At 43.0% G+C, this 23,821-nt stretch overlaps 1 protein-coding gene across 7 annotated transcripts; it reads right to left on the bottom strand.

Annotated features, from left to right (window-relative positions):
* Positions 1 to 203: 203 nt before the first annotated feature.
* Positions 204 to 22,564, bottom strand: LOC131706589 (interleukin enhancer-binding factor 3-like). 7 transcript variants are annotated; one of them, XM_059007957.1, is made up of 21 exons: positions 22,468 to 22,544; positions 19,705 to 19,868; positions 18,293 to 18,422; positions 17,428 to 17,690; positions 16,622 to 16,802; positions 15,459 to 15,606; positions 14,089 to 14,180; positions 12,959 to 13,054; positions 12,110 to 12,221; positions 11,283 to 11,455; positions 10,437 to 10,548; positions 9,885 to 9,998; positions 8,968 to 9,173; positions 8,221 to 8,394; positions 7,936 to 8,073; positions 7,679 to 7,819; positions 7,002 to 7,128; positions 5,840 to 5,887; positions 2,310 to 2,762; positions 1,843 to 1,974; positions 204 to 1,104 (listed from the first exon to the last, which is right to left on the bottom strand). In XM_059007957.1, exons 2-21 carry the CDS (start codon positions 19,863 to 19,865, stop codon positions 971 to 973), a joined length of 3,135 nt encoding a protein of 1,044 aa, XP_058863940.1. In that variant the 5' UTR covers positions 19,866 to 19,868; positions 22,468 to 22,544; the 3' UTR covers positions 204 to 970. The 7 variants fall into 7 exon arrangements, with proteins under 7 accessions (XP_058863940.1, XP_058863942.1, XP_058863941.1 ...); XM_059007959.1 differs by having other exon boundaries at positions 11,358 to 11,455; XM_059007958.1 differs by having other exon boundaries at positions 17,428 to 17,672.
* Positions 22,565 to 23,821: the final 1,257 nt, after the last annotated feature.

The raw sequence follows: 23,821 nt of genomic DNA, 5'->3' as shown, positions 1-23,821 counted from the left end.
TCAAAATCTGGTTAAGCAGTGTGTCTGCCACAGACCCAAATCTCAAAAACACACACACAATTTTTTTTTTTAAAAAAAGGACACAACTTTACAATATTTTTTTTTTTTTTTTTGTTCCCAGTCAATTACAATTCATTAGTAAGGATGACCGGCCAAAATATTCAGAAATTAGACATACAAAAAAAAACAAAAAAAAAAACAAACACAGCACAATCCTCGTCATTGTTAAAACAAAGTAAACAAAACAAAAAAAATAGCTTAAAATTACAATGACACCATTTTTGTTTTTCTTTACAAATACTTTGACAAAAATGTGTGCAAGATACAGCCTCCTTTCTGAAAACCTTTAAACGCTGGGGGTTCACAAAATAAAAAACAAACAAGCCTTTATATTACATTTTAGGAAACTGTGCCCCTTCTCCGCAACTCAGTCAAGTTTGTCATTGGTTCAGTAAGCATTTCTACACACTGCCATGGATGAGAAGTGAACAGACGACAGACCTGCTGAATGGAGACCAGATCAGAAACGAGTCACCGGACCCAAGGAATCCCTTCCAATGATGGGTTTAACAGAGTCTGTACATACGGTAGGAACTTGGGAGCTAAAAATGTAGTGGTAATCTCAGGCAGAGCTGTAAATGTTGCAACTACAGGGCAGGCGAGTTCAAAGATTCTGGTCAACTGCTGAGTTTATTTGCAGACGAGCGTGAACTTTTTGGTCTGAAATATGTAAGAAAACGAAAACTCTGCACACGATCCAACAAAAATGCTGCAACACAGAACTTCAAGCCTCAAATAGTTAAGAAGCCCCCCTGTCTTAATCTCCCATGATTATACAGCAGTCAGGTTATCCGAGAGATTGTGTGAAAAATGAAAATGCAAGGGAAATGGCAGTTCTTAAAAAAAGTGTGATTTGTTGCTCATTTGAAAAGAAGAAAAGGGGGGTGGTGCTGTGAAACCTGTGTTCAGTTTATCGGTACTGGTAATTCATACTCTGATCGCCTCTGCCGTATCCACCCTGACTGGAGTACGAGGACTGGGTGCCAGCACTGTAACTCGGGGTGCCTCCACCCTGGGCGCTGTAGTTCAGAGGAGCGTTGTAGCCTAAATGGGGAGGGGGGGGTGGGGCATGGGGAGAGAAAGAGAGACACAAGATATGCTGTCAGTAAACCTGGTGCGATTGTGTGTGCTGCAACTGTATTCTCAAAGTTTAAATTAATTCCTTGTATATTTAAGGGCAAAACGATTCATTGTGCAAATCAATGAAAATCGCAATACTTTCCTTGCATGATCCACTGCATTGTAACAGGAGGTATGCATCATTTGTATTGTGAAAAGCACAGCATACCCATCACATTGAAGGGGTCATCCAATAATCATTAAAATGTCCATTTGATTAGTTTTCTTTCCATGCATGTATATTTTCAATTGGGGGCAATGATTTTCTATTTGAAATTGGGTTTTAAATATGGAAATTTGAATAAGGTAATGAACTGAGCTGCGACTATGTCACTCCGCCAATTAAAACTTATCACCACACAAAACACCAAGACTTACTTTGCATAAACTTATCCTGAACAAGCGCTGGGATTTACACACACATTCTGAGCCCATGCCACTTTCAAAAGCGGACAGAACACCTTTTAAACTGACATGCTAGTTAGTAGATGTACGAGGATGCAGGCAATTGCACGTTTCATACAAGACCAAAAGAAAAAGGAGACAGTACCAAGGTCAGGTGTTATTACACCTACTGGGAAATGGAGCACATTTGCCACTCCAGACACAGCATTACAGCGTCGCCTGCACCAGCCCCTCTCCAGTTTGAATCTCAAGTCTCACCTTGGTAGTTGCTCCCTCCACTAGCGGGCCCTGCTGCTGCCGTCGCTGCCCCCCCATATCCCCCACCTGCTCCCGGGGTGCTCGGAGGATAGGAACCCCCTCCACTGCCATAGGAGTTGTTGCTTCCATACCCTGTTAAATGCAAGTTATAGATTTTAGGTATACTGTGCTTTCAAAAACATCCAGTCGCCTGAATCTCTCTCTCGCCAGGAAAGAAATCCTTTTGTGGTTGTGACAAAAAAAAAAAAAAAAAAAACACTATTTGTATATAAAAAAAAAAAAAACCCACAAACTATTTCACTGACAAACTAATACTCAAATAAACTTGGAGACGCTGAAGGACTGCCAAGCGTCAATGACTGTATTAAGTTTCTAAATTTAGCACTATTGAGCATTCTAGTCACAGCTGTTTAAAATAACTCCTGCAGTAAGTCGCTCCCCCTCCCCACCTCCTGAACAGGGCTCACCTTCGTAGCTGTAATCCTGACTGGCTGCTCCCGTGCCACCCCCGGTGACCTGGCTTGGGTACGCGGTGCTGTAGCTGGCATACCCCCCTGCCCCTGCTCCCTGGTTGAAGTTCTTCTTGCCTGGGTTGCCCCCCTGGTTGTATCCAGAGTACTGTCCCCCCTGGGTGTAGGAGCCCTGCTGGGCCTGGTACCCTCCCGTCGGGCCGCTGGCTGCAGCCCCTCCTGCTGCGACGAAAGGCTGCTTGGGCAGCCCGGCAGCCTGGTGGTGGGGAGGCTTCTTGCCTGCTGGTTTGGGGTTTGCCTGTGGAGCCGAATAGCCCCCATCGTTCTGATAGTAAGAGCCATACCCTCCTCCTCCACCTCCTGGCGCTGCCCCAGCTCCCGGGCCTGGACCCCCTGCTGCACCCCCGCCACCGCCTCCCCCAGAGTACCCGCCGTTATTGTAGTAATTATCTAGGGGGAGAGAAAGAAAACAAAACACCCCACTTAAATGTGATCAGGGTTTTAGAAAGCTTTTCTATGCAACACACTTACCTGAAACAAATCGTGCCATTTTAAAATGTGGGATTAGTTGGGATTTTGAATTATCGGAAGTGTAACTGGAACCACATTGCAGTAAATCGAAAGCTGGTATCCCATCAATCTATCTATTGAAAGTAAAGCGAGCAAAACTGCGTGTCACTTGAGAGATGTATCCACTGGATTCCATTAGGCAATATCTCAAACAGTCCTTTGTATATTTTGTTACATGAACAGACACAAACATGTCAAGGTCACTTCATTAAAAGCAGATTAAAAGCAGGTCCAGGTGTACAGCAATGCTTCAACATAAATGTGTCCTCCCTCACCCACCGCATTTTGGAAGTCCAGTTCTTGAAGTGTACCAAGACAGGCACATTCTTTTAAAACCAAAACTGATAGCTAGTATGCATTAACAAGCAAGCCCACTATCCAGCATGCCGATGTTCAGACTACTGGAGCAATGAGATTATGTAGTTACACAAAGACAGATTGGTGTCCTACTGCATAAATACACTAGTCTCCCAGCTAAAAAGGGGTTGTACTGTATTTTACACTTGACCTCAAAGAAATATTCCACTGGAAGACCAGGTATGTAATTGTATAAGCTTGCAATATTCATAGGGGCATCTTTTTCCTTTTTAAATTCAGCAAATAAAATTGAAAACACACTGGACAGTGCCACTTATAATTTCCTGTAATCTACCCCCGCCCCAAACAAAAAAGCAGATCTTGTAGCATTTTTATAAAATTACATCTGATTGTTTAAACATGATTGTTTAATGTAATGTAACAAAATGACGCACAAATTAAAGGCTTTTTTTATGCCCCCTGAATAGGAGACAAATGTTTATTTAGTATAAAAAAAGTGACATGACTACTTCCGTACAGTAATTGTTTAAAAGAAAAACAAAAATAAAAATCACAGTATCGTGCAAGACTCAGCATTGTCACTCTTAAAACTGTTACAAGGGGCAACTGAAGACAGCGAGTACATATTCTGGGGTGTAGCTCTCAAGAACGAACACTACTCTGTTAAAAACACTGTCTGCTTGCAGCACATTTCAGATCGAAAGTCAGAACAGCAAACCCTGATCCCTACGGGCACAGTAATGAAAGGGTTCGTTTTAAAAACTAGGTTGAAGGCGGAACAGCCAGGTAGGTACACAACAGTTTATAAAGGGAGGTTAGCCCCTTATTTTTCTTTTAAATGGAACACAAGCATGTGTGACCTTGCAAGTTAAAAATAGTTAATCCAAGTCTTTTTCTTCCTGGGAAAATTACCTTTAAAAACCATCCCTCCCCCCCAAAAAAAGGCATTTTATTATACAATCCATCTTTGATTAAAGCTTTTGTCCAATCGAGTTCTTTTGTGCAAGTCCAGGAGAGATGTTGTCGATCTGGTGCTCGTATCGTCACGGGCAGTTTAAACACACACTGGGTTTTGAAGTTGACGGAGTAAGGATGGAGAGAATACAATTCTTGTTTGTTTGTGTGCAACGCTTTTGGATCGTCTAAGATGCAAATTCGTGGTAGCCATAGCAGTCTGAGACAAAGTCACCTACAGATTGAGACAGAGCAGAGAAAAAAAAAAAATTAGATGACTTAATTGTGGCACGATGGCCTTTTCATTTAAAAATTAGTTTATTTTTTTTTTTAGATTTCTCTGCTCCTGTCACACGTCCTCAAAGATAGACGGCCTTTTCTCTGAACAAGCTGCTGGATATTTTTCGGAAAAATCCGTTTAGAATCAAAATAGAAAAAAAAAAAAAAAAAGTGACGGATCGTGTCCTGTCTATGGATTAAAAGCAGAGAAATGTAAAATTGTGAGGCGAGGAGGGAGGTGGGATAGGCTAAGGGACTGTGCATAATGAGGCTGCAAAGACGAAGCAGGAGCACACACACTGGGAGTTGTTTCTCTGGCTACACAGAGGTAGCAATTACCCAGTACAGGATTATCATGGTTCTCCAGTCTGTTTGTAAAGTTCCTCAATATTGCATTGCCTTGAAGCATTGTTCACAAAAGGGTCTATTCATTCAATTCAAATAGTTGAGGACTTAAATACGCTTACCTCGCACTGCTAGAGAACAACAAGAGATATTTAGACCCCATACAAGGGGCACTTCAAGGAACCTACGACATTCAGACCAAATCAGTCGACACCACCCCCTCCATTTAGAGGTAGCAAAGTTTAGGGTCAAAGTCTAACTGGGTTCATAAATATTCACAACCGCTTGACCAAAAACTTTGCATGCAATAGGAGTTCTGGTTAAATTGTTTTTTAAAATACTCCTGACCTTCACAGACCCCAGCTCTGCCTGTCCTATAGTGAAGCTACAGGAGGCAAGAGTTCTGGCATCTGGCATGAATATTTCACAAAACACGCCTTTGTGATTGGAATACTGATCTAGCAATAAAACCAAGACAACGCGTCTATATTCCCTTTGCGAGATCAGTGTGGATTCTCCAAAAACACCAATTCAAGCATAAGCAGCCATTTCAGATCACTGTGTTTAGAAAGGTAAAGATGGATATTAAGAAATGCTCTGTTCAATGCAATACGAACTATTACATACCCCAACAAGAGAGCTACAATTAAATCAAGTGTGGACTTAATAATGAAACTCACTGCAAGCGAACAGCATGCAGGGTACAGAATCCTGTATGCTAAAGATATTCAAGGGTTAGCGATTCTGAAGACAGTTTGCCCTACAATCTGTGCTGTAATCTGTTCAATCTGAATGTTTTGAAGGCTTGTGTGTGGTTAGGGGGAGACTGCAGTTAGTTTAGATCTACGCATGCAGCTGAAACCTGAATGAAATCCAGTCAGTCAGCAGCACTAAGCCATACCTGGAATAAAGCCATGTGCAGGAACTGAAATGGGTTATACTGGAATTTGTCTGAGATTCCAAGTCACCCAATGGAAGCCAAAAGGCCCCCTTGCAGAACTAAAGACTTTAAAAATGTATTCTTCAAAACTGACATTAAAAAAAAAAAAGGGGAGACTTACTGTATCCAGCGTTGGCGTTGGATCCATAACCGTAACTGCCGTATCCTCCTGCGGGAAGAAGAGAGCACAGGGTCAGCACACACCCCCACAGAGGAACCCCACATCGAACACTGCTTTACATGCCAGCTACAGTGCATAGTGCAGAGGACACCAGTCACATGTGGTACCCAGACAGAAGGATAACAAGCTTTAATACTAAGGGTAGAACTATCCATTGTGCAACAACGCATACCTCTATTAACCCTTTGCGGTCCATTGTCGGACTGGGTCCCACATTGCAATTATTCCTGACAGGTCCTTTGTCGGACTGGGTCCGACACCATTATAGCAACGCAAAAAACGGGGTTCTAGTCGTTTTCTTCTCAGGAAAAAGCCGAGAAAACCATTCAATTGCTGAGTGGGAGCGACAGGAGCCGAGACAAGTAAAAAAAAAAAAAGGCGTATCTCATCTACATGGTATCTGGTATCAGATAACGGGGCGGGTCGTAAGTAAACAAGCTGGCTTACTGAATCAGCGCACAGACAACACAGACATTTGCAGAGCTTTTTTGAGATGTTATAGTAATAAAATAATGACTTGGATCGCATTATTGAGGAGTTTGGTGATAAAACGAGTGATCAGGAGATGATCGATCGGTATGTACGATTGTTATTATTTATTTCTTACATAGGTGAAAGCTATAGCGAACGAAAGGGTGGGGCGGGGCTAGAGATGCCTAGTGAGTGCTTTGTTGATATGCAGGGCCATTTTAACCCGTTTGACACTGGAAAAAAATACTTTTAAACAACGCGTCTAAAACTAACTGCGCGTGTGAAAATTAATTAGACCTGACGTGCGATTAATAAATGGACCGCAAAGGGTTAAGAGGCAATATATCGTATAAAGAAAGCACAAGGCCAAAAGCACAACATAGATCACTGTAGATCAAACTGTTCTTAAATACAGTCGCGCAATAGCTACTATGAATATATATATTCTCCCTATCCCATGTATGCTTTCAACAGGGTTATTAAGATGGTCATTGGATCTTCTTATGCCTCATACAAGCAGCCCATCGTGATGCCTATCACAAAGCAACCTGCGGATCACAGCACTAGTTGATCCGGACACAGCATATTCAAAGTATGCGTGGCTTTTACCACATCTCGGCCGGTTCCTTACCTTGGTTGTATCCACCAGCGTTATTGAAGCCTCTGCCCCTCCCTCGGCCACGGCCTCTGCCTCGGCCCCGGGGGTTCATGGAGCCGTCTGTTGGAGACCCTCCCATCAAACCAAACCCAGCATTGTGCTGTGTGGGCAAATGAAACCGGGTCAGACTTCCTTCATCTATTATATATAGGTATTCAGCTGAGCCCATTGAAAGGCATCTCCAAATACCCAAACCTGTGATCAACTAGGAGAGAAATCTTAAACTTCTGTAGATTTGTATCTATTATTATTGATGTACTTTTTTAAACCCTGTGTATTTAACGGGTGCTTGTGCATTAGTGCAACTGTATTCATGATTTACACTAGGGACATGGCTATGAAAGGTTTGTAATAGTTCAACACAAGTGGATCCTGGTAATTGCAAATTATATACATTTAAAAACTTAGACTCAAAGCATAATCTCAAATATGTTTAATATTTTATAAAAAAAAAAAAAGTTAGGACAGATAGCTTGAGCATTTCATAAAAATTCTCAACTGAAGATGAAGCCAATCCCCACAAAAGTGATTTGGGCAAGGCCTTAATGGAAGTATTGGGGTGGCACGTTTAGGGGGACCTGTTGAAGTGCAATACAAACACATGGGAAACGCTTCTGAAGCACGGCTACAGGTTGTGGGGTCACACGCACCATTGGAGGGGGCTTCTTCTTCTTCATGTCCATTGCTGGGCCCTCGGGGAAGAGTTTCTCCAGGGCAGCCAGAGCAGCATACGCCTTCGCCACCTTCTTATTGGAACCAGCGCCTTGAAACTTCTCACCGTCCACCTCAACCTGAGAGAGGGAGACCAGGTCAGTACCGAATGGGGAGGAGGGGGTTAGGTTGCAGCTTGCACAGCCTCGGCCAAAAAGCTTAGCTGGTTTCACAGGAATCTCCCTGCCCATCTCACCTCCATGACGAAGCGCTTGTCGTGGCTGCCCCCCGTCTCTGAGATCAGCTCGTACTTCAGCCCTCGCCTCTTCTCGTTCAGCTCCATCACTGGGTTCTTCCCATGCTTGGTAAGGATAGGGCCCTGCTGCCGGGCGTTCTGCAGAGTGAATGGGATACAGCAGTTAGAAAAGCCAACGAACAAACGTCACACCTCAAATTCAAAAAGAGAAGTTTTATTTCCTGCATTTGCCGAAAGCCCGTCTATTGAAAGGACTGCTCAGCAAACGCTTCAGGCTTCACGAACCTCTGTGCCGTCCCCAAGCTCGGGATTCTGCGCCCCAGCGTCAACCGCTTCCACAGCGACTGCCGGAGCTACAAAAGCAGGCTTCATTACCACGTCATTCACCACCTCATCCACTTTAACAGGATCGGCACATTTCACCTCTATCCCCGTCGGCAGACCCATGTCTTGTAGAACCTGCGATTGAGAGCAGAGACAGGACAGTAGGACGCCACGCTTGACATAACTTTGATCACAAGCTGCAGAGTTAACAGGAATTCGAACGTGGATGAGCATGGCCTCCCAGCATATGTGTAACTGTGTTAAAGCAGTTTGGATCTGAAAGCAATTTGTTCACCATTTCCCAGTACCAGTCAAGCTAAAAATCTTTTTTTTTTTTTTAAAAGACAGCAATATAAGATCAGTAGTGCAAAGAGTAATTGCCACATTATTGAAGTGGAGAATTTTTTTTAAGAAAGTGCCCCACATTAAAACACAGTTCTGTTTCTGGTTTGGAAACTATTGGTCTAGTTTTTCCAATCTGTACAAATTGCATTGGAGAAAGAAGCTTTACGAACCAAGCTCAAAAGTAACATCAATATACTGATTCAATTAGTATTACATTAGAGGTTAGAGAAAGTTTAGTGTGGCACATACGGAAAGCACAGAAAAGAAAAAATCGACAGCGCGGATCAAACACTTAGCTGGTTAGTGTCAGATTCCAATACATAAAGCAGGAACTTGGTTTCCAAATGCAGAGAAATCCAGTACCTTGACAGCCACGTGGAGCTTCGCTGTCTTTTTGGAGGGTCCGGATGCTTCGAAGGTCTTGCCATCGACCTCGACTGCCATGGTGAAGACCGGGACGTGCACAGGGCCGGTCTGGGACAGGAGCTTGTACTGGAGGCCCGGCTTCAGCTGGTTCAGCCTCATCAGGGCGTTCATGGCTTGGGGAGGCTCCATCTTCTCTTCAGGGGCTAAGGGAGGAGACACAAAACTACCATGAGACACGTGTACAAGAGACTTCAACCTGGGGAAGAATCAAAAGGCGGTCCAGGTTACTGAATAAAATCAGCTTTAACCAAGGTTATTAAAAAAGTCAAATTCCTTACATAGTAGCACTGTTATTATCACCAGTCCTCTTTACTGTTCATTTTTGCTGCTTTGGTTTTATAATTCAATTTGAAATGGTTTATTTCAAAAGACAATGTTAGACCGCTGCTTCCTAGAACACAATGACGTTGTTTCAGTTTAAACAGCTATCAAACTGCTGTGTCCTGTTTCCTGTCGGCCACATGGCTTATCTAGAGCAAGGATCTCCAACCCTGGTCCTGGAGAGCCCCTATCCAGCAGGTTTTATAGGTGTCTTTACATCATCAGTGGCTAAATATCTGGAACACATGTTAATCTTGACTAATTAAGCCAATAGTTGGTTCACTTAAGTAATTGAGAAATTGACAAACAAAAACCAGCAGCCACAGTAGCTCACCAGGACCAGGGTTGGAGACCCCTGATCTAGAGCATTGTATTTGAAATACCTGTATATCACGAAACAACGTAAATTCTAAGCACAAAGGGTGGACCAATAAAGTCAATAAGGCCAATATAAAAAGACTGAAAACTGTTCTACAATCCTTTGAACTTGCATTGAGACAGACCAGGCACGAGTGCAGCTCTGGTTGGCTGACCTTTTTTCTGCAGCTTCTTTTTCTTCTTGTTGGGGCTTTTGTCATCTCCCATGTCTTCCTCCTCCATTGGCCGTTTCATTGGGGGCGTGTAGGTGGTGCTGGGGGGGATTTGAACTGCAGAAGAACAGATGAAGTCAACACTCAAAAACCGTAGCTACCAGTCTAACAGGACTCTAGGCTAAACCCTGAAAGTGTGAATTTACTTCGGGTGCTACGATTTTGATATCAACACAAGGTTGACTTCAGTTCTCCAAATGGTCCACTTTCAGGAATTGTACATCACACAGGACTGCTGTATTTACTTATGGGGGAAGCAGGGAAATCAGATCAAGTACTACAGTGCTCTCTTTACTTGCACCAAAATCTTAAAATACTAAAACAGCGCACTAGTGAAGGTCCATTATACAGTAAAGTACAGAACACAAACGTATTGCCGGTGTGGTCTCAACGTGAATCGCCCTCTAGTGAATTAATGAACTGCGACACAAAGCAGCTACAGCACACATTTCACTCGCATTCAGTTTAATAAAGCCGCTCAGATGCCTTCCTCACCAGTGTAATCGATTGGGGTGTCCGTTTTTGGTCTTCTGGGCAGCTTGGAAGGCAAAGGATCCATTCCTAGCACTTTGTGAAGCTGTCCGAAAGCTGCCAACCTCAAGGCATGCTGGATAACAAGAGAGAACCTTCAACCAACTGCTTTTAAAAAATTAGAAAAGCCAACCTACAGCATGTAAAACCCTTGGTCACACTTTAGTTTAGGGATCAGTTATACAAGTGGTTATAAAACAGGAATAAATAAAATAGAAAAAGTGTATAACTACTGCAAAAGCAAAGCAGCCCCAAACAATTAGTGGAGACAGACAGACAGGCAGAGAGAGACAGACAGACAGAGACAAAAAACAGACCTGAAAGGACAGACTATATCCATTGAGAGATTACAGATAGCAAAAAAAATTTAAAATAAAAAAACACTATGGCAAAAGAGTAGGTCTCATTTACAGAATATAGAACAGCAATTAACATTTTTATAAATCACCTATTACAGATCCCTTAACTAAAGCATTAAAACTTGTCACCAGTTAATTGTTAAAATACTTGCATATAAAAGTAATTAAAATGCAAGTTTGTAGTACTGGCAATTAGGGGAGCAATTAGGGGTGATTTGAAAGAAAAGGTATAGTGTAAAAAACATCAAATTTGATACATTGTTTAAATTATTGTTTTTCCAATCTGGGATTCCAAAAATGATTTGGTGCACAGAATTTTAAAACCCACTGGATACTGTACACAGTTGTATTTTTTAATTTGTATGCGATTGTTTCCGGTTTCGGGATTACAAAGCAATATAAACTCAGCAGCAGTTTGAAGCTGCAGTCCGGTTTCAGCAGCAAAGCTCACCTGAGCACTCTGGGTCACTTCCTCCCTCTGCTGTCTGGTCAAATGGAGGATGACATCAGTGGAAGAAAAGCTCACCTGAGCACTCTGGCTGATATCCTCCCGCTGCTGCCTGTCCAGGTGGCTGATGGCATCAGTGGTGTCCTTTTCACAGGGGTCAGAGAGGCCAGGACCATCTGGAAAGAAAGACAATCAGGGAGGAATTATTTAACACCACCCTTAAATAGTAAGTTTTTTTTATTTTTTTAAAACTACCACTTGCACCTTCATAAGCCCCCTTTCACACTGTCACTCGTACCCAGGTCGCAATCCTGCAAAGTGTAAAACCACGTACCTGGGGTCGACAGCAACCCACCTCTGTGGGTCGGCACGCTTTGACCCGGGTCGAGCGAGACCAAAATATCATGACACCGGGCCACCACCCGGGTAGAGCATGCCAGTGTGAAAGGGGCTATAGATCTTTTCATTGTAATGGGTGAACAAGTTTGCTGTAGACAGGTGTCTAATGTTGGGTAGGCATGAGATTACTTTTTTTTTTTTTTTTTTTTTTTTGCCTAAAAGCACAGGCTTGTGCACCAAGCTGTAGCTCTTGATTAAAATGACCTGATGGAATAGAAAGCCAGGATATTACTTTTGGGGAAACTTCTAAATCCTATTTTTAGTAGCATGGACAACACTGTCAAACTGGTCTAAGACTGAACCCCAAGTGAACTGGACTGTGCTGCATTTACATTTAGTTTGATGAAGTTCCAGTACCCCAGCGGTTCTTGTGTGTGTGTGTGCGCAGGTGTACAAGACAGGGCTCATTGTAAAAGCAGCTTGGTATTTACCTGCCATCAGGATTCCTGAAGCGAGGCACTCTAGAACTCTGCGAAGAGCTTCCCCTGCCCCCATTGGTCGGTTCCCAGTTCCAATCGCCTTCTCACACAGCAGCTCCAGGGGCTGAGAGACAGCAATGTGAAGAGTTACAACAGAAACCATCTATAGCTCTGCATCACCCTATAGAATTAACTAATTGTGCCTCAAAAGTTGAATGAAACCTGCTGAATAATGTTAACATTTTGAAATACGGCTCTATTTTAACCCCTATACACAACGAAAAAATTGAAAAATGTAACGTTTCAAAATCTAACATGAAATACTACTGTACTACCATTATGGCTCACGGTAGACTTTTAAAATATGATTTTGCAGTTTCTTTGAATTATGAAGTTTTTTTTTTTTTTTTAAATGAATGTCTCAATCCTAAAATTCTATGTGCTGCACCAAATCCATCAATGGGGCACTTTTAGTAATTATGCAAGACACAGGATTGATTCATCTTATTGGGTGGTGTGGGGGGAGGAGATTGGCATGATACGGTTTTAAATCCATTTAAAAAGCTACCACCAGTTTCATTAAATGCCATATTAGAGTCTCTTAACAGATACACTTATTGGTCAGCTTTAGGATGCAAACACACAGTAGCTTCAGGGCCGTCTGTGGAGCACCAGTTAGCTGAAGCTAACAATATTCAAACAGTGTCATATTCTTTTATTGTGAAGAGCGTTTGGAGAATGTGTGACAAAGCATATGTATTGTCATATTTTTACAGCAATTTTGTATATGAAGGTAAAGCATGCAGGTTCTCTTCTGGTGGACAGAGAAGAAACCGAAGTGGAGACATGCAAGGTGCTCACCCATCCTTTGAGTGGGGCCCAGGTGGGGACTCTCGAACACAGATCTCTCAGGATGCGGATGACGATGACGCAAGACTTCAGCCCGTTTGCCCTGGCCTAAAACATTAGGAACGGAGAAGACACGTTAACAAGACCCAGCCAGAGGCTCGCACGCTGTCCTGACAACTTACAGGCATACTTGTCAAATATGCTGGCCAACAACTGCACAGGGATTTGAGTTTTATTGTGGATTGAAAATGAATACGTTTTAAGGGCTTGCCTCAATAGGATAACAGGTCGCCAGCAATACATTTACAGCAATGTATGTTATCCAGAACTTATTTTTGTAGACATACGTGGGGGTGTTTGTAGCCAAGTTGGTTGTAGAATATGTGAACAAGTATACCAGCATAGTAAGAATACAACAAAGTTAAAAAGGCAAGATCAGGTGCAATACTCCTTTCATAGCAGGCCTTTTCCAAGACACCATGGAACACAGCTGGTAGTGTTGGGGTGGGGAGGGTGGGCAAGTCCATCGTTAGGTAAAGGGTAGTTTGGGAATAATGCGCAATGATAAACTACCAGCGCCCTTATCTAATGAGCACAGCCAGAGCAGAATACATGTCAGTTCAGCCAAGTCTGAGTGCCTCAGCTTGGTCATTCCATGGAAACAAAGGAGTCCATGTGCATCTGCTTTTAGTTTCATTTTGATCACAGTTCACAGCAAGAGGCCAGAAGGAATAGTGTACCTGGGACATGAGACATATTAGTACTGTAAATGTTTGAACTTGTAAATGCTACTTTGTCAAGGGTAAAAAATGCAATTGTCTCTATCAGAATTAATATACAACACAAATGTATTAAACAAAACAAATATTACTCTTAAAACAAAGCAGCAACTAAAAAAAACAAAAAACAAAAAAAAAGCCTGACTAGATTGGAGTAAAACGCTAACCTATATGTATGAAATACCCTTTCCAATCGGAGTGCTTCTTTAGCAGCCGTCCAAAGACAGGCACCAAGTACCGCACTACAAAAGTTAAACCAGTTAGCCTTATTCTGTCTCAACGTAGAACATTGCAGTACAGAAAACACAAAAATCACTACTTTAAAAAAACTAAAATAGACAAATATAAGAACAAGATGCAAACCTGAAACCACTTGGCGTGTCGGAGGGACGCCAAGGCAGTAAGGCATTTCTGCCTGTCCAGAACATCCGGAGGATCGTTGACTGTTAGCGTTTCTATTTGCAGGTGGAATAAGAAGACAAGGCACAGTTTGACCAAGGGTGTTCTGTCAGGCGGAGAGGGGGAAGAGGCAGCCTCCCAAACTGGGCAAAAGGGGGGTGGGGGGGTCCCTAAAAGTAATAGCCTGGCTTTCTATTACAGCAGGTCATTTAAAACCTGATTAGACTGAAGAGCTACAGCTTGGTGCACAAGCCTGTACTTCTGAGGCAAGAAATACTGCCCCTACACTTTACAGCAAAGTGCCGCAGCTGCCTTCATTTAAAATGGTGGTACTGCATCTTGCCTATGGTAGACTAGTCCTTCATGTGCATTATTTAAAAAGGGGAATCGCCCCCCCCCTTTTCCCACTCCAATGGGTGTGCTGCATTGCCCCTCCCGAGACAGAGAGCGTCCAGTTGGTCAAAGGTCCAGCGTCCCTAAAATTGACAAACTAGAAGGCTTGATAGAAAAGATCAGATCGGAACCACAGGCATTAATAATCAAATAGATGCACAGTATAAAAACATGTCTGCACTGCAGCAAAACTGATGGCTTCAGTCTGAGCATGGGGTTTAGATAAGGCTAGCGTTAGTATAAAACTAAATCTAGGACCGGACTTGCCTTGCCTTGAACTAAGTGGGCAGTATTACCACTGTATCGGACCACTATAAAAAGGTGTCATTTTAAAAAAAGGGGAAAATGCACTGGGATTAAGTAACTGCAGGTTTTAAATATGCTTCTATAAATAACAAAAATAAATAAAATACGCAATACTTAGTCCTGACCCTATCTATTTTTTGATTGACTGTGACTGGGCAAATGTTATTCAGCCAAGAGAGAGAGTCAAGAGAGAAATTGCCAACTTTATCTAAAAGCCATGCTTCCCTCCTAAAACAAATTTACAACAAACATGTAGCCGTCTGCCAGCTAGTAACCAGAACAGAGAACCCTCGCTACTCATTTTTGCTGCAACACAAACCGTTAATACAATCTCAGTATAAAAACACATGCAATCAAGTAATTTTTTTTTTTTTTTTTTTTTTTTTTTACCACTTCTCAAAAAAGCCTTCAAAAGCATTTCTTTACTCGAGAAAAAGAAAGTTACAAGAGTTTATAATAGTTAATCTTACTGTATATTGGGCCATCAAATGCTACACTTAAAACAAAAAGTGTTACAGGCTAAAAATAGCAGGGTTCACTACATTACAGATACAGGACTCAGCTCTGTTGAAGGCCCAATAAACAATGGCGTGGTCTCGTGGGCTGAAGCGCGTCCCCTCTCCAGACTGCCTTACCTCCAGCAGCCTGCTTCTCCGCCTCCTCCCGCACCACCGGGGAGGTCAGGTGAATGGTGAGGGTCAGAACCGGCTCCTTCGTACTCTTGACGACGATGGCGGCTTCTCTGATGCACTGTATGACCTCGTACTTCTCCTCTGTGACGGTCTAATGCAAACAGGAAAATGACAATATATGAATGAGCATCCGTTGTTAAGATCGCCATATCTCACGATAGAGACGATGCTTGAACAGGATCAGCCTTCAGTACTGGGAACAGGACACCACGACCTGCAACTATTATTATTATTATCATCATCATCATCAGTTTATTTAGCAGACGCCTTTATCCAAGGTGACTTACAGACTAGGGTGTGTGAACTATGCATCAGCTGCAGAGTCACTTACAACTACGTCTCACCCGAAAGACGGAGCACAAGGAGGTGAAGTGACTTCCTCAGGGTCACACAGAGTCCGTGGCTGAGGTGGGATTTGAACCGGGGACCTCCTGGTTACAAGCCCTTTTCTTTAGCCACTGGACCACACAGCCTCCTATCACACACCCACACGTTTAAAAAAATGAACGCCAGTGCAGACTCCATGCATACAAAGAGTGATAGTCAACTTGTGGTAAAGCATGTCCAAAGTCTATGAAAACCTCTTTTAAATAGCCCTTTAATAGAAAAAACATACTAGCTTGACAGTCGAAAGCTAGTGAATATATTTACACATTTTAGCCGATTTTACCAAAACACCTTGTTTGTGCACCTTGTGCATGGACCAGCATGGCTATTCACACATCCCTAAAGCAGTTATGTAACTGGGGAGTCGTTCTTTAGGACACTACAGCCTATAGATCTGCATTCCAGCAGGGGATGAGACATTTCATACTGCAGTAATGCAGCACATGTCTAAATCTTCAAATGTCCGAGACTAGAATGGAACATTTTAAATACAGAAATACTGCAAAACAGTAGCCAACTGAAACTTACATATTTCTGTTTATTAAAAAAAAGTCATTAATTTATTAAGTACCAAAACTGGAGCCGTTTGAACAAACAGCTTCACATTGAAGAAATGTGTAATTTTTTCAGTCATGGTTTGTCCGAAGAGGTATGTTTTTTTTTGCCACAATCAACTGCAGTAAGTGTAGCTGCACAGCAGACTAAACTACAAGGCTTACCTTGATTTGCACAGCCAGGTTTTCAGCCACTTTCTTCAGCAAAGTGATGGTGGGTTTATCCTTGCAGAGGAGGACCAGCTCCAAATCTAAATCCCCTTTCAAGAGGAGCCCCTTTGCCACGAGCCCCACCCTCATCACTCCTCGCAGGGTCCTGGTGGCCTGGTCTGCAGCCCTCTCTTCACTGGAACACAGACAGGAAACGGCACACGTCAGCACCTTACACAACAGGTCCCAATCAACTGCTCAAGCATCAACACCACAATTCTGAATTTAAAAGGTTTTTCTTCTCTGCTTTAGGTTTCATTCAATTTTTTTGTTACACAATTTAAAAGCACCGTTGAAGACCATCGTCTTATAACAAACTAGTAAGAAGGCTGTTGAGGAAGGAGATTGCCTGAACAAGCCTTCAAATGGAAACTGCTACTGTCTATAGCATAGAGCCAGAGGAGAAAATAAAACTGATCTCCAATCCATTTAAGAGGTGTTGGATGCAAGCAGCCATAAATAACCTGGATGGCAAACTGTTGCATCCACTGCTCATCAAGCCTAGTGTGTATATACTAAACGCGCGCGTGCGTGCGTGTGTGTGTCATATATATATATATATATATATATATATAAAATACACATACATACACACACACTGTTCTAAACTATATCCCTTCAAAAGACAAACTGCCACTAATCCATGCAAACCAGCTCAGCACAAGATCAGTAACTAAAGTGCTCTGCCACTGAATTGGGTGGTTTGGGTGCAAGCTGCCAGCGCTCCGCTCCTCCTCAAGCCCGCAGTGCATTAAACTCACGGGGTCTCCTCGGGCTCGTCCCCCTCCTTCTCTTCCTCGGCGCCCGCCTCCCCCTGCTCCTGCGGCTCGGCCGTCTTCGGGGGCCCCTTCTCCTGCTCGTCCAGCCAGTCTGACACGGCTTTGAGAGCGCGCTCCGAGTGGGACACCATGTTCTGCACCCCCTCCAGCTCCTCCTGAGTGGGGTACACGGCCGAGTGCTTCACCATGACGTGGCGGTCATCGTTCACGAAGATGCGGATGGGGCGCTGCCGAAAGGGAGGAGACTGTCACATAGCATTAGTTACGGAGAGGCAGTAGAGGAAGCATTGCAGAACGTACTGCTAGATCAGTCTGCAAATCTTCTACGGACTATTAAAACACTCAACACTGCCAAAGATAGAAATGCAAATAAAAACATTCAAAAGACAGCTGCTTCTACTACAAGTCTCTCAATGTCAAAACATTTGTCATTGAATTTAATTTTCTTCTAGTATTTGAGGCTCTAAATCTACATTTAAGATAAAGCCTTAGTTAAAACTAAACACATTTTGTCACCTAGTAATCTCTTCCTTTTGTATTTATTTCAAAACAAACCTACAGGTAATCTCGAATACGCTCACTTAAGATCTGAAGATGTTGAACACCTTTACCAAAACAATTCCAACGTCATTCAGCAATCGATTCAGGCCACGAACAAAAATAAATTAGTACCAGAAACGACTGCTGCTTTTGCCGATGACTAAGATGCAGATGAATAATACAAAGCAGATGCAGTTGACCTGGCAAGCTCTGCATTAGTGGCTCAGGGTCAGTAAAAGCAGTTTGCAATAAATCCACCTACACATGTGTCACCACAATTCATTTATTCCAAAGCAAAGTAACATACCATGGTTGACTCTGATTCTGAGGTTCCTTCCTGGGGATCCCGTCTGGGTAACGGTGCGGTGTAATGCTGATACAGTCGGAGATCCTCTTCGTAACACAGACAGTCGTACCAGTAGCGCAGTTCTTCGTATCTAAAACGACATGAGCGCAGGTTTAAAATGGACCCGCAGGTTTAAGGAGGTGAATGCTGGGGCGGAGGAGAGAATAAAAACCTATTACAATCCTTAAGCACATTTCTGGAACACTTCAGGCACCACTGTACAGAATTAACAGACTTCAATGAAGTCTGCCGGTTAAGTTGACCTGAAAATCAATGTTAAATCCACCAGTGATCGCACAATTCAGGGACTCTGCTACGGACCATTCCCTCTTATTTTAACATTTCCTTCCATAATGCAGACGGACCATAAAAAAGTTTGCTATCTCTACCGAGTGTTTGACCACAAACTTCTTGCAGTCCATATTTCCACTGAAGAGAATACCAGGTCACGCTGTATACCAGCTGCAAGCAGCCTGTGCTGGGAACAAACAGACGGCGCTGGTTCCTAACAGTCGCTTCTTACTGCACATTCGAACACAGCATAACATCGAAATCTCATTAAACTGAGTTGAGGCAATTCATCCTGCCTCCAGACCGCACTCTTCGAGAACAGTACTCATGTACAATGAATTTTAAAAACATCACGTTCCTGAGCAAGCAAGGACAGGCCTATTATTGAAACTACATCTCGTATGCGGAGAAATTAAACGTATAAAACAAAGAAACCCCCCCCCCAAATTCAGCACCTCACTGCAAAGCTGCAAGACAGGGCCAGACAAAAGTCAATTTCCATTCTCATTCAGAGCCTGTTGAAGTGTAGATTTATGCAACTGTGTTGTGTGCATCCTGAAGGTGATGGGCAGCAGTTTGGAGTAGTGGTTAGGGCTCTGGACTCCTGACCGGAGGGTCGTGGGTTCAATCCCAGGTGGGGGACACTGCTGCTGTACCCTTGAGCAAGGTACTTTACCGAAATTGCTCTAGTAAAAACCCAACTGTATAAATGGGTAATTGTATGTAAAAATAATGTGATATCTTGTAACAATTGTAAGTCGCCCTGGATAAGGGCGACTGCTAAGAAATAAATAATAATTAAGCAGCCGTTTGCTCAGTTGAAACCACAGGGAGCTAATTGGCTTGTATTAAAACGCAGCCCTCAGGTTTTCCTTGGTCAAGACCACAACCTCCAATTTCAAAAACAACCCACGCTCGTCAGCGATACGCAGTGCTTCTGAAGCACCGTTAAATCGCGTACTGTCCCAGATCCCTCAACGCAAAGTGACCACCCACTTCTCCCGCAGCCCAGAGATTAGGAATTATTTTTTTGCCGGGCTCCCCACCCCCATAATATAGCACTACAAATTCCTTGCAGTTACCTATTGTAGTCTTGTGGGTGAAGGCGCCCGCCGAGGTGAACCAGACTGTCCCAGTAAAGGAGTTCCTCGTATGCCAGCCGCTCGTCCCAAGCAGGCATTGGCCCCAGCTCGACTCGGTTTGCCTTACCACCCCTTTTCTGAACACCGCAAACTCTGCCCATTGCCTGCAATTAAAGGGTCAGCCTTTCAACCCACAGAGTACAGCACAGGCAACCAAGGAACGGTTTAATCTGTGTTTTTAATCTTAGCAATGCCCCCAATGCAGGATACAGGTGGCACATTAACACAGTGCTTTGTGTTAATGAATGCTCAAGGACTTCATCCTCGTCTCTGTGTTTTTAATGCACAACCTACTTAAAGCCGAGCTTGGCTGCAAATCCCTGATCTGATGTTTAAATATCCAGACGTCCTGTGTGTTGTAGATTCACCCTGCACTTCCAAGCCCTCTTCCGAGCATGCTGGGAGACTCGATACATTATCTCTGGAAAGCCAGTGCAGTAACGTTTGATTTAAATAAAGGTACTGGAAGGTTACGGAACAATGCCAGGCCAAATAAGAACATTCCCACTTTAGCGACCGGAAGGAACTGGGAGACAAACAAACCATTAAAAAAAGCTTTCCAGACCAACTGGGGGGGGTCGCTTTACCGGTCTGGACTTGGCAAAGTGCAGCTTGAGAAGACAGGAGTTTAGACAAAAAACTAATGAAAAAGAGGGCACTGCTAAGACTAAACTTGCATTCCCTTTGCCCAATGCCAAAACACAAAAAAAACAGCAGGAGGGTTTGTGTGCATTTCAGGGAGAATTACTTCATAAGCTATTGATACTAGCAACCTGCCACCTGGTAGTTTAAGCAAGCAATTAACAAAAATACTAAATTACTCACCAGCACAGACTTCTAAAACTGCCTGTGCTGCAGACTAACATGACCTTGGTGGGCTCCGGGAAGGGGCCTGGTCATTGGACAATGGGATTTTCTGTGTGCCACACTACAATGGGCACTTTGTGTGAATGCAACCCTTCTAATAATACCAAGGCCTTTGTACATCACCCAGTATCCACCAGGAATTGAATACCTAACCCAGAATGGACGGCAAATTGGGAATCTGCAAAAAGCACATGGTCTTGCAGAGCACCGATCTACAGCCAGACTACTCTGCACCACAACTTGAGTATTTTAATTCTAAGCGGGTTGAACTTGTCATGTTCTTACATTGCCCAGTCTGGTTTAGGCAAGAGATGCGATTCATTGATGCCGTTTACATGTCAAGCGTTTAAATACCGTACAAAGGGCACAAGCTGGACCACATTTAAAGATTAGCGTGCACGATCGATATTCAAATAATTATTTTACAAGCACCCTACTGTAAAACAGACACCTCTGTGTTAAACTCAAAGCTGCGGGATTGATGTTATTCCAACATAGGCCAGCTTATGTTGCTGTGCCGAGACCAGACAAAAGACTCATTCGCTGCCATAGAAACGGCAACACTATCCCCTTTCACAGGGTCTCAAAAACAGTAAAAAAAAAAAACAAGTGTCAGTCGGCAGCTGTGCAGATCAGATAAGCAAATCGATATATGGGGGCATTGCTAGGGAGATTCGAGTTAAACTGTGGAGCAAGCAGCGCAAAACTACTCCTCGTAGTAAAATTGGAAGCTAGTGATTTTTTAGCAAGCATTTTTTTTAAAAGAGAATCCGTTTCACGTCCCTTTGTGTACAGTGTAGTTTGGCGAGTTTACACCAGTTTTGTGTTAGCAAATCCTGTTTCATTCATGACATGTACCCAATGTCACTGCACACAGCTTACACATTATATTCAACAAAAAATGACAGGGACAAGGATATTTTAATGGTTGCACCTGACAACTAAGTTACAATGCAGTCATCTAAGAGTTTACCCTTAATTGCATCCGACTAAATAAGGTTAAAATACAGCAGGCATGCGAACCGAGCATGCAATTGCCGGAGGACACGAATAACAGGGTGGCGCTCCAGTCTCTCAGTGCCTGGGCGCGTTGCGCTGCACGCCATCCGCCATCTTCTCCCCCAAAACAAAGGGCACAAAAAGAACAGAGAGACTCGGGGAGCAATACAAAGAGAGAGAGAGAATAAAACTATCAAAATCGAGTTTTTATTTATTATTATTTTTATATTAAAGCGAAACAGGGGCTGGTCATTCTGAATTTGGGACCGAGAAATTGTGCAGCTCCCGGTTCACTGCATCCTCCCCCTCGTGTGCTTCGCCAGCGCCGCCATTTTATTCATTTTTGTCAAAAAAACACTAGGCTGAAAGCAGCACTAAACAGACAGAAAAACACGCACACGCGTGTTTTATTAACCCAAGTGCGCAAGGTAAAGCTTTACCCCACAGTTACTTACAAATTAACATCAAGTGTCGGCATAGCGACACGAACCGCAGCCAAACATTAAAACGTGAGGTAAAGAAAGGAGCATTTATAAACGGATTACAAACAGCGGCGGTTCCAGTAAATGTAGTTTGAACCTTAACCCACTACTGAATAAAAAGAAAAAATTAGGAGTAGCGGTACATAAATTCATTTCGTGTTTCAAAACATCTCGAGCATTTAAATATTTTTTTAACGGTTTATAAGCAAGTGACTCGCGCGCTACGACGCGTTTCGCCTGTTATTATTATTATTATTATATAAGGTACACCAACGCCACATTCACGCTGGTTTCGAGTTACAATCCTGAATTTAACCAAATAAAACCCATTAAATAATTAGTTTGAGTCGCTTACTGTGATTATGGATCCCGTCCGTCCCTCCGCTGGAGTCTGAAAGCAGAGCTCGCGTCAGCGCGCAACCTCCCCCAAAAAACACAACGACGTGAGAGCGAGCCGGGGCAACCAATCAGCTTCGTGTTCAGCGCCGCCCGCTCGGAATGCACCAATCCCGGTCGCCGCTCCAGAAGAAGGCGGGTCTTAAATTAACCTCTTATTGACCAATTTACATTTAGCAGGAGCTGGGGTTTGAAAAGTGTGTTATTATTATTATTATTATTATTATTATTATTATTATTATTATGATTATTATTATTATTAGTAGTAGTAGTAGTAGTAGTAGTAGTCGTAGTAGTCGTAGTAGTAAAATGTCACCACTCAATTATACGCGGTGTAACATTATCTTTTTGAAGTTTCATCTCAAGTAATAATACAGTTATAACAGATAACGGGCTAGGTCACATGTGCAATACATTGAAATAACAAAAATCGATATTATCTTAGCTAGATATATAATCTTAGCATGAATAAACTTGTGTTTCCTTGTCCCTTTACACAGTCTAATACTGTATCACTCACTATAATACACACTCATATATATATATATATATATATATATATATATATATATATATATATATAACTGTGTATTATAGTAGATAGATAGATACACTGTATATCACTTTAGTGTATTCATTCTTTTAAATGTATATTTTCTGTATGCCTTTGTGGATATTTTAGTGCATTATGATTTCAAGGTAACGGTTTTTTTAATGGTTTTCATTTTGCTGGGGTATTATGCCCCAAATCGGTCGCCCGCCCCTTCTCAACCCCCACTACCGCCGTATCTTCATGATATCTCCCTTTGAATGCATATCTTGCTGCGGGTCTCACACAGAGCTCAGTGTCTGCTGATATTAAAGCAGTGTTAGACTCGGGGGTGGACGCGGGTCACCTTTTCCTTGTATTGCTTGTGCGTCTCCTCTCTGGAGCGCACGCAGTCACCGGAGTCTCACTGAAACTGACAAGCCGCACCGTGACAGACAAACACACAAAAGCTTAACAATTAGAGAAAACAACAAAAGTTACCAGAACAGCTCTGAAAAGACAAGCAGACGGATTCTTTGTAAAAAAAAAAAAATCATTTATTAACGCAACCAGGTGCAGGCACGGTGCAGAATCGAAGCTGCACACACAGGTCCACACTCCTGCTCAGTGCATGGGCAGCAGTGTGGAGGAGTGGTCAGGGCTCTGGACTCTTGACCAGAGGGTCGTGGGTTCAATCCCAGGTGGGGGACACTGCTGCTGTACCCTTGAGCAAGGTACTTTACCTAGATTGCTCCAGTAAAAACCCAACTGTATAAATAGGCAA

This window comes from Acipenser ruthenus, chromosome 36, assembly GCF_902713425.1.
Source record: "Acipenser ruthenus chromosome 36, fAciRut3.2 maternal haplotype, whole genome shotgun sequence".
NCBI lineage: Eukaryota > Metazoa > Chordata > Actinopteri > Acipenseriformes > Acipenseridae > Acipenser > Acipenser ruthenus.
Note: the sequence above shows the minus strand (reverse complement) of the source record. Positions and strands in the feature narration are given on the sequence as shown.

Excerpts from the sequence above, each read along its gene's own strand:
- LOC131706589 (XM_059007957.1), bottom strand. The coding sequence starts at position 19,865 with ATGGGCAGAGTTTGCGGTGTTCAGAAAAGGGGTGGTAAGGCAAACCGA. Across the intron at positions 11,456-12,109 it reads TTCAGGAATCCTGATGGCAG|ATGGTCCTGGCCTCTCTGAC; the intron begins GTAAATACCAAG and ends CTTTCTTTCCAG. Across the intron at positions 9,999-10,436 it reads CACCCCAATCGATTACACTG|TTCAAATCCCCCCCAGCACC; the intron begins GTGAGGAAGGCA and ends GTTCTTCTGCAG.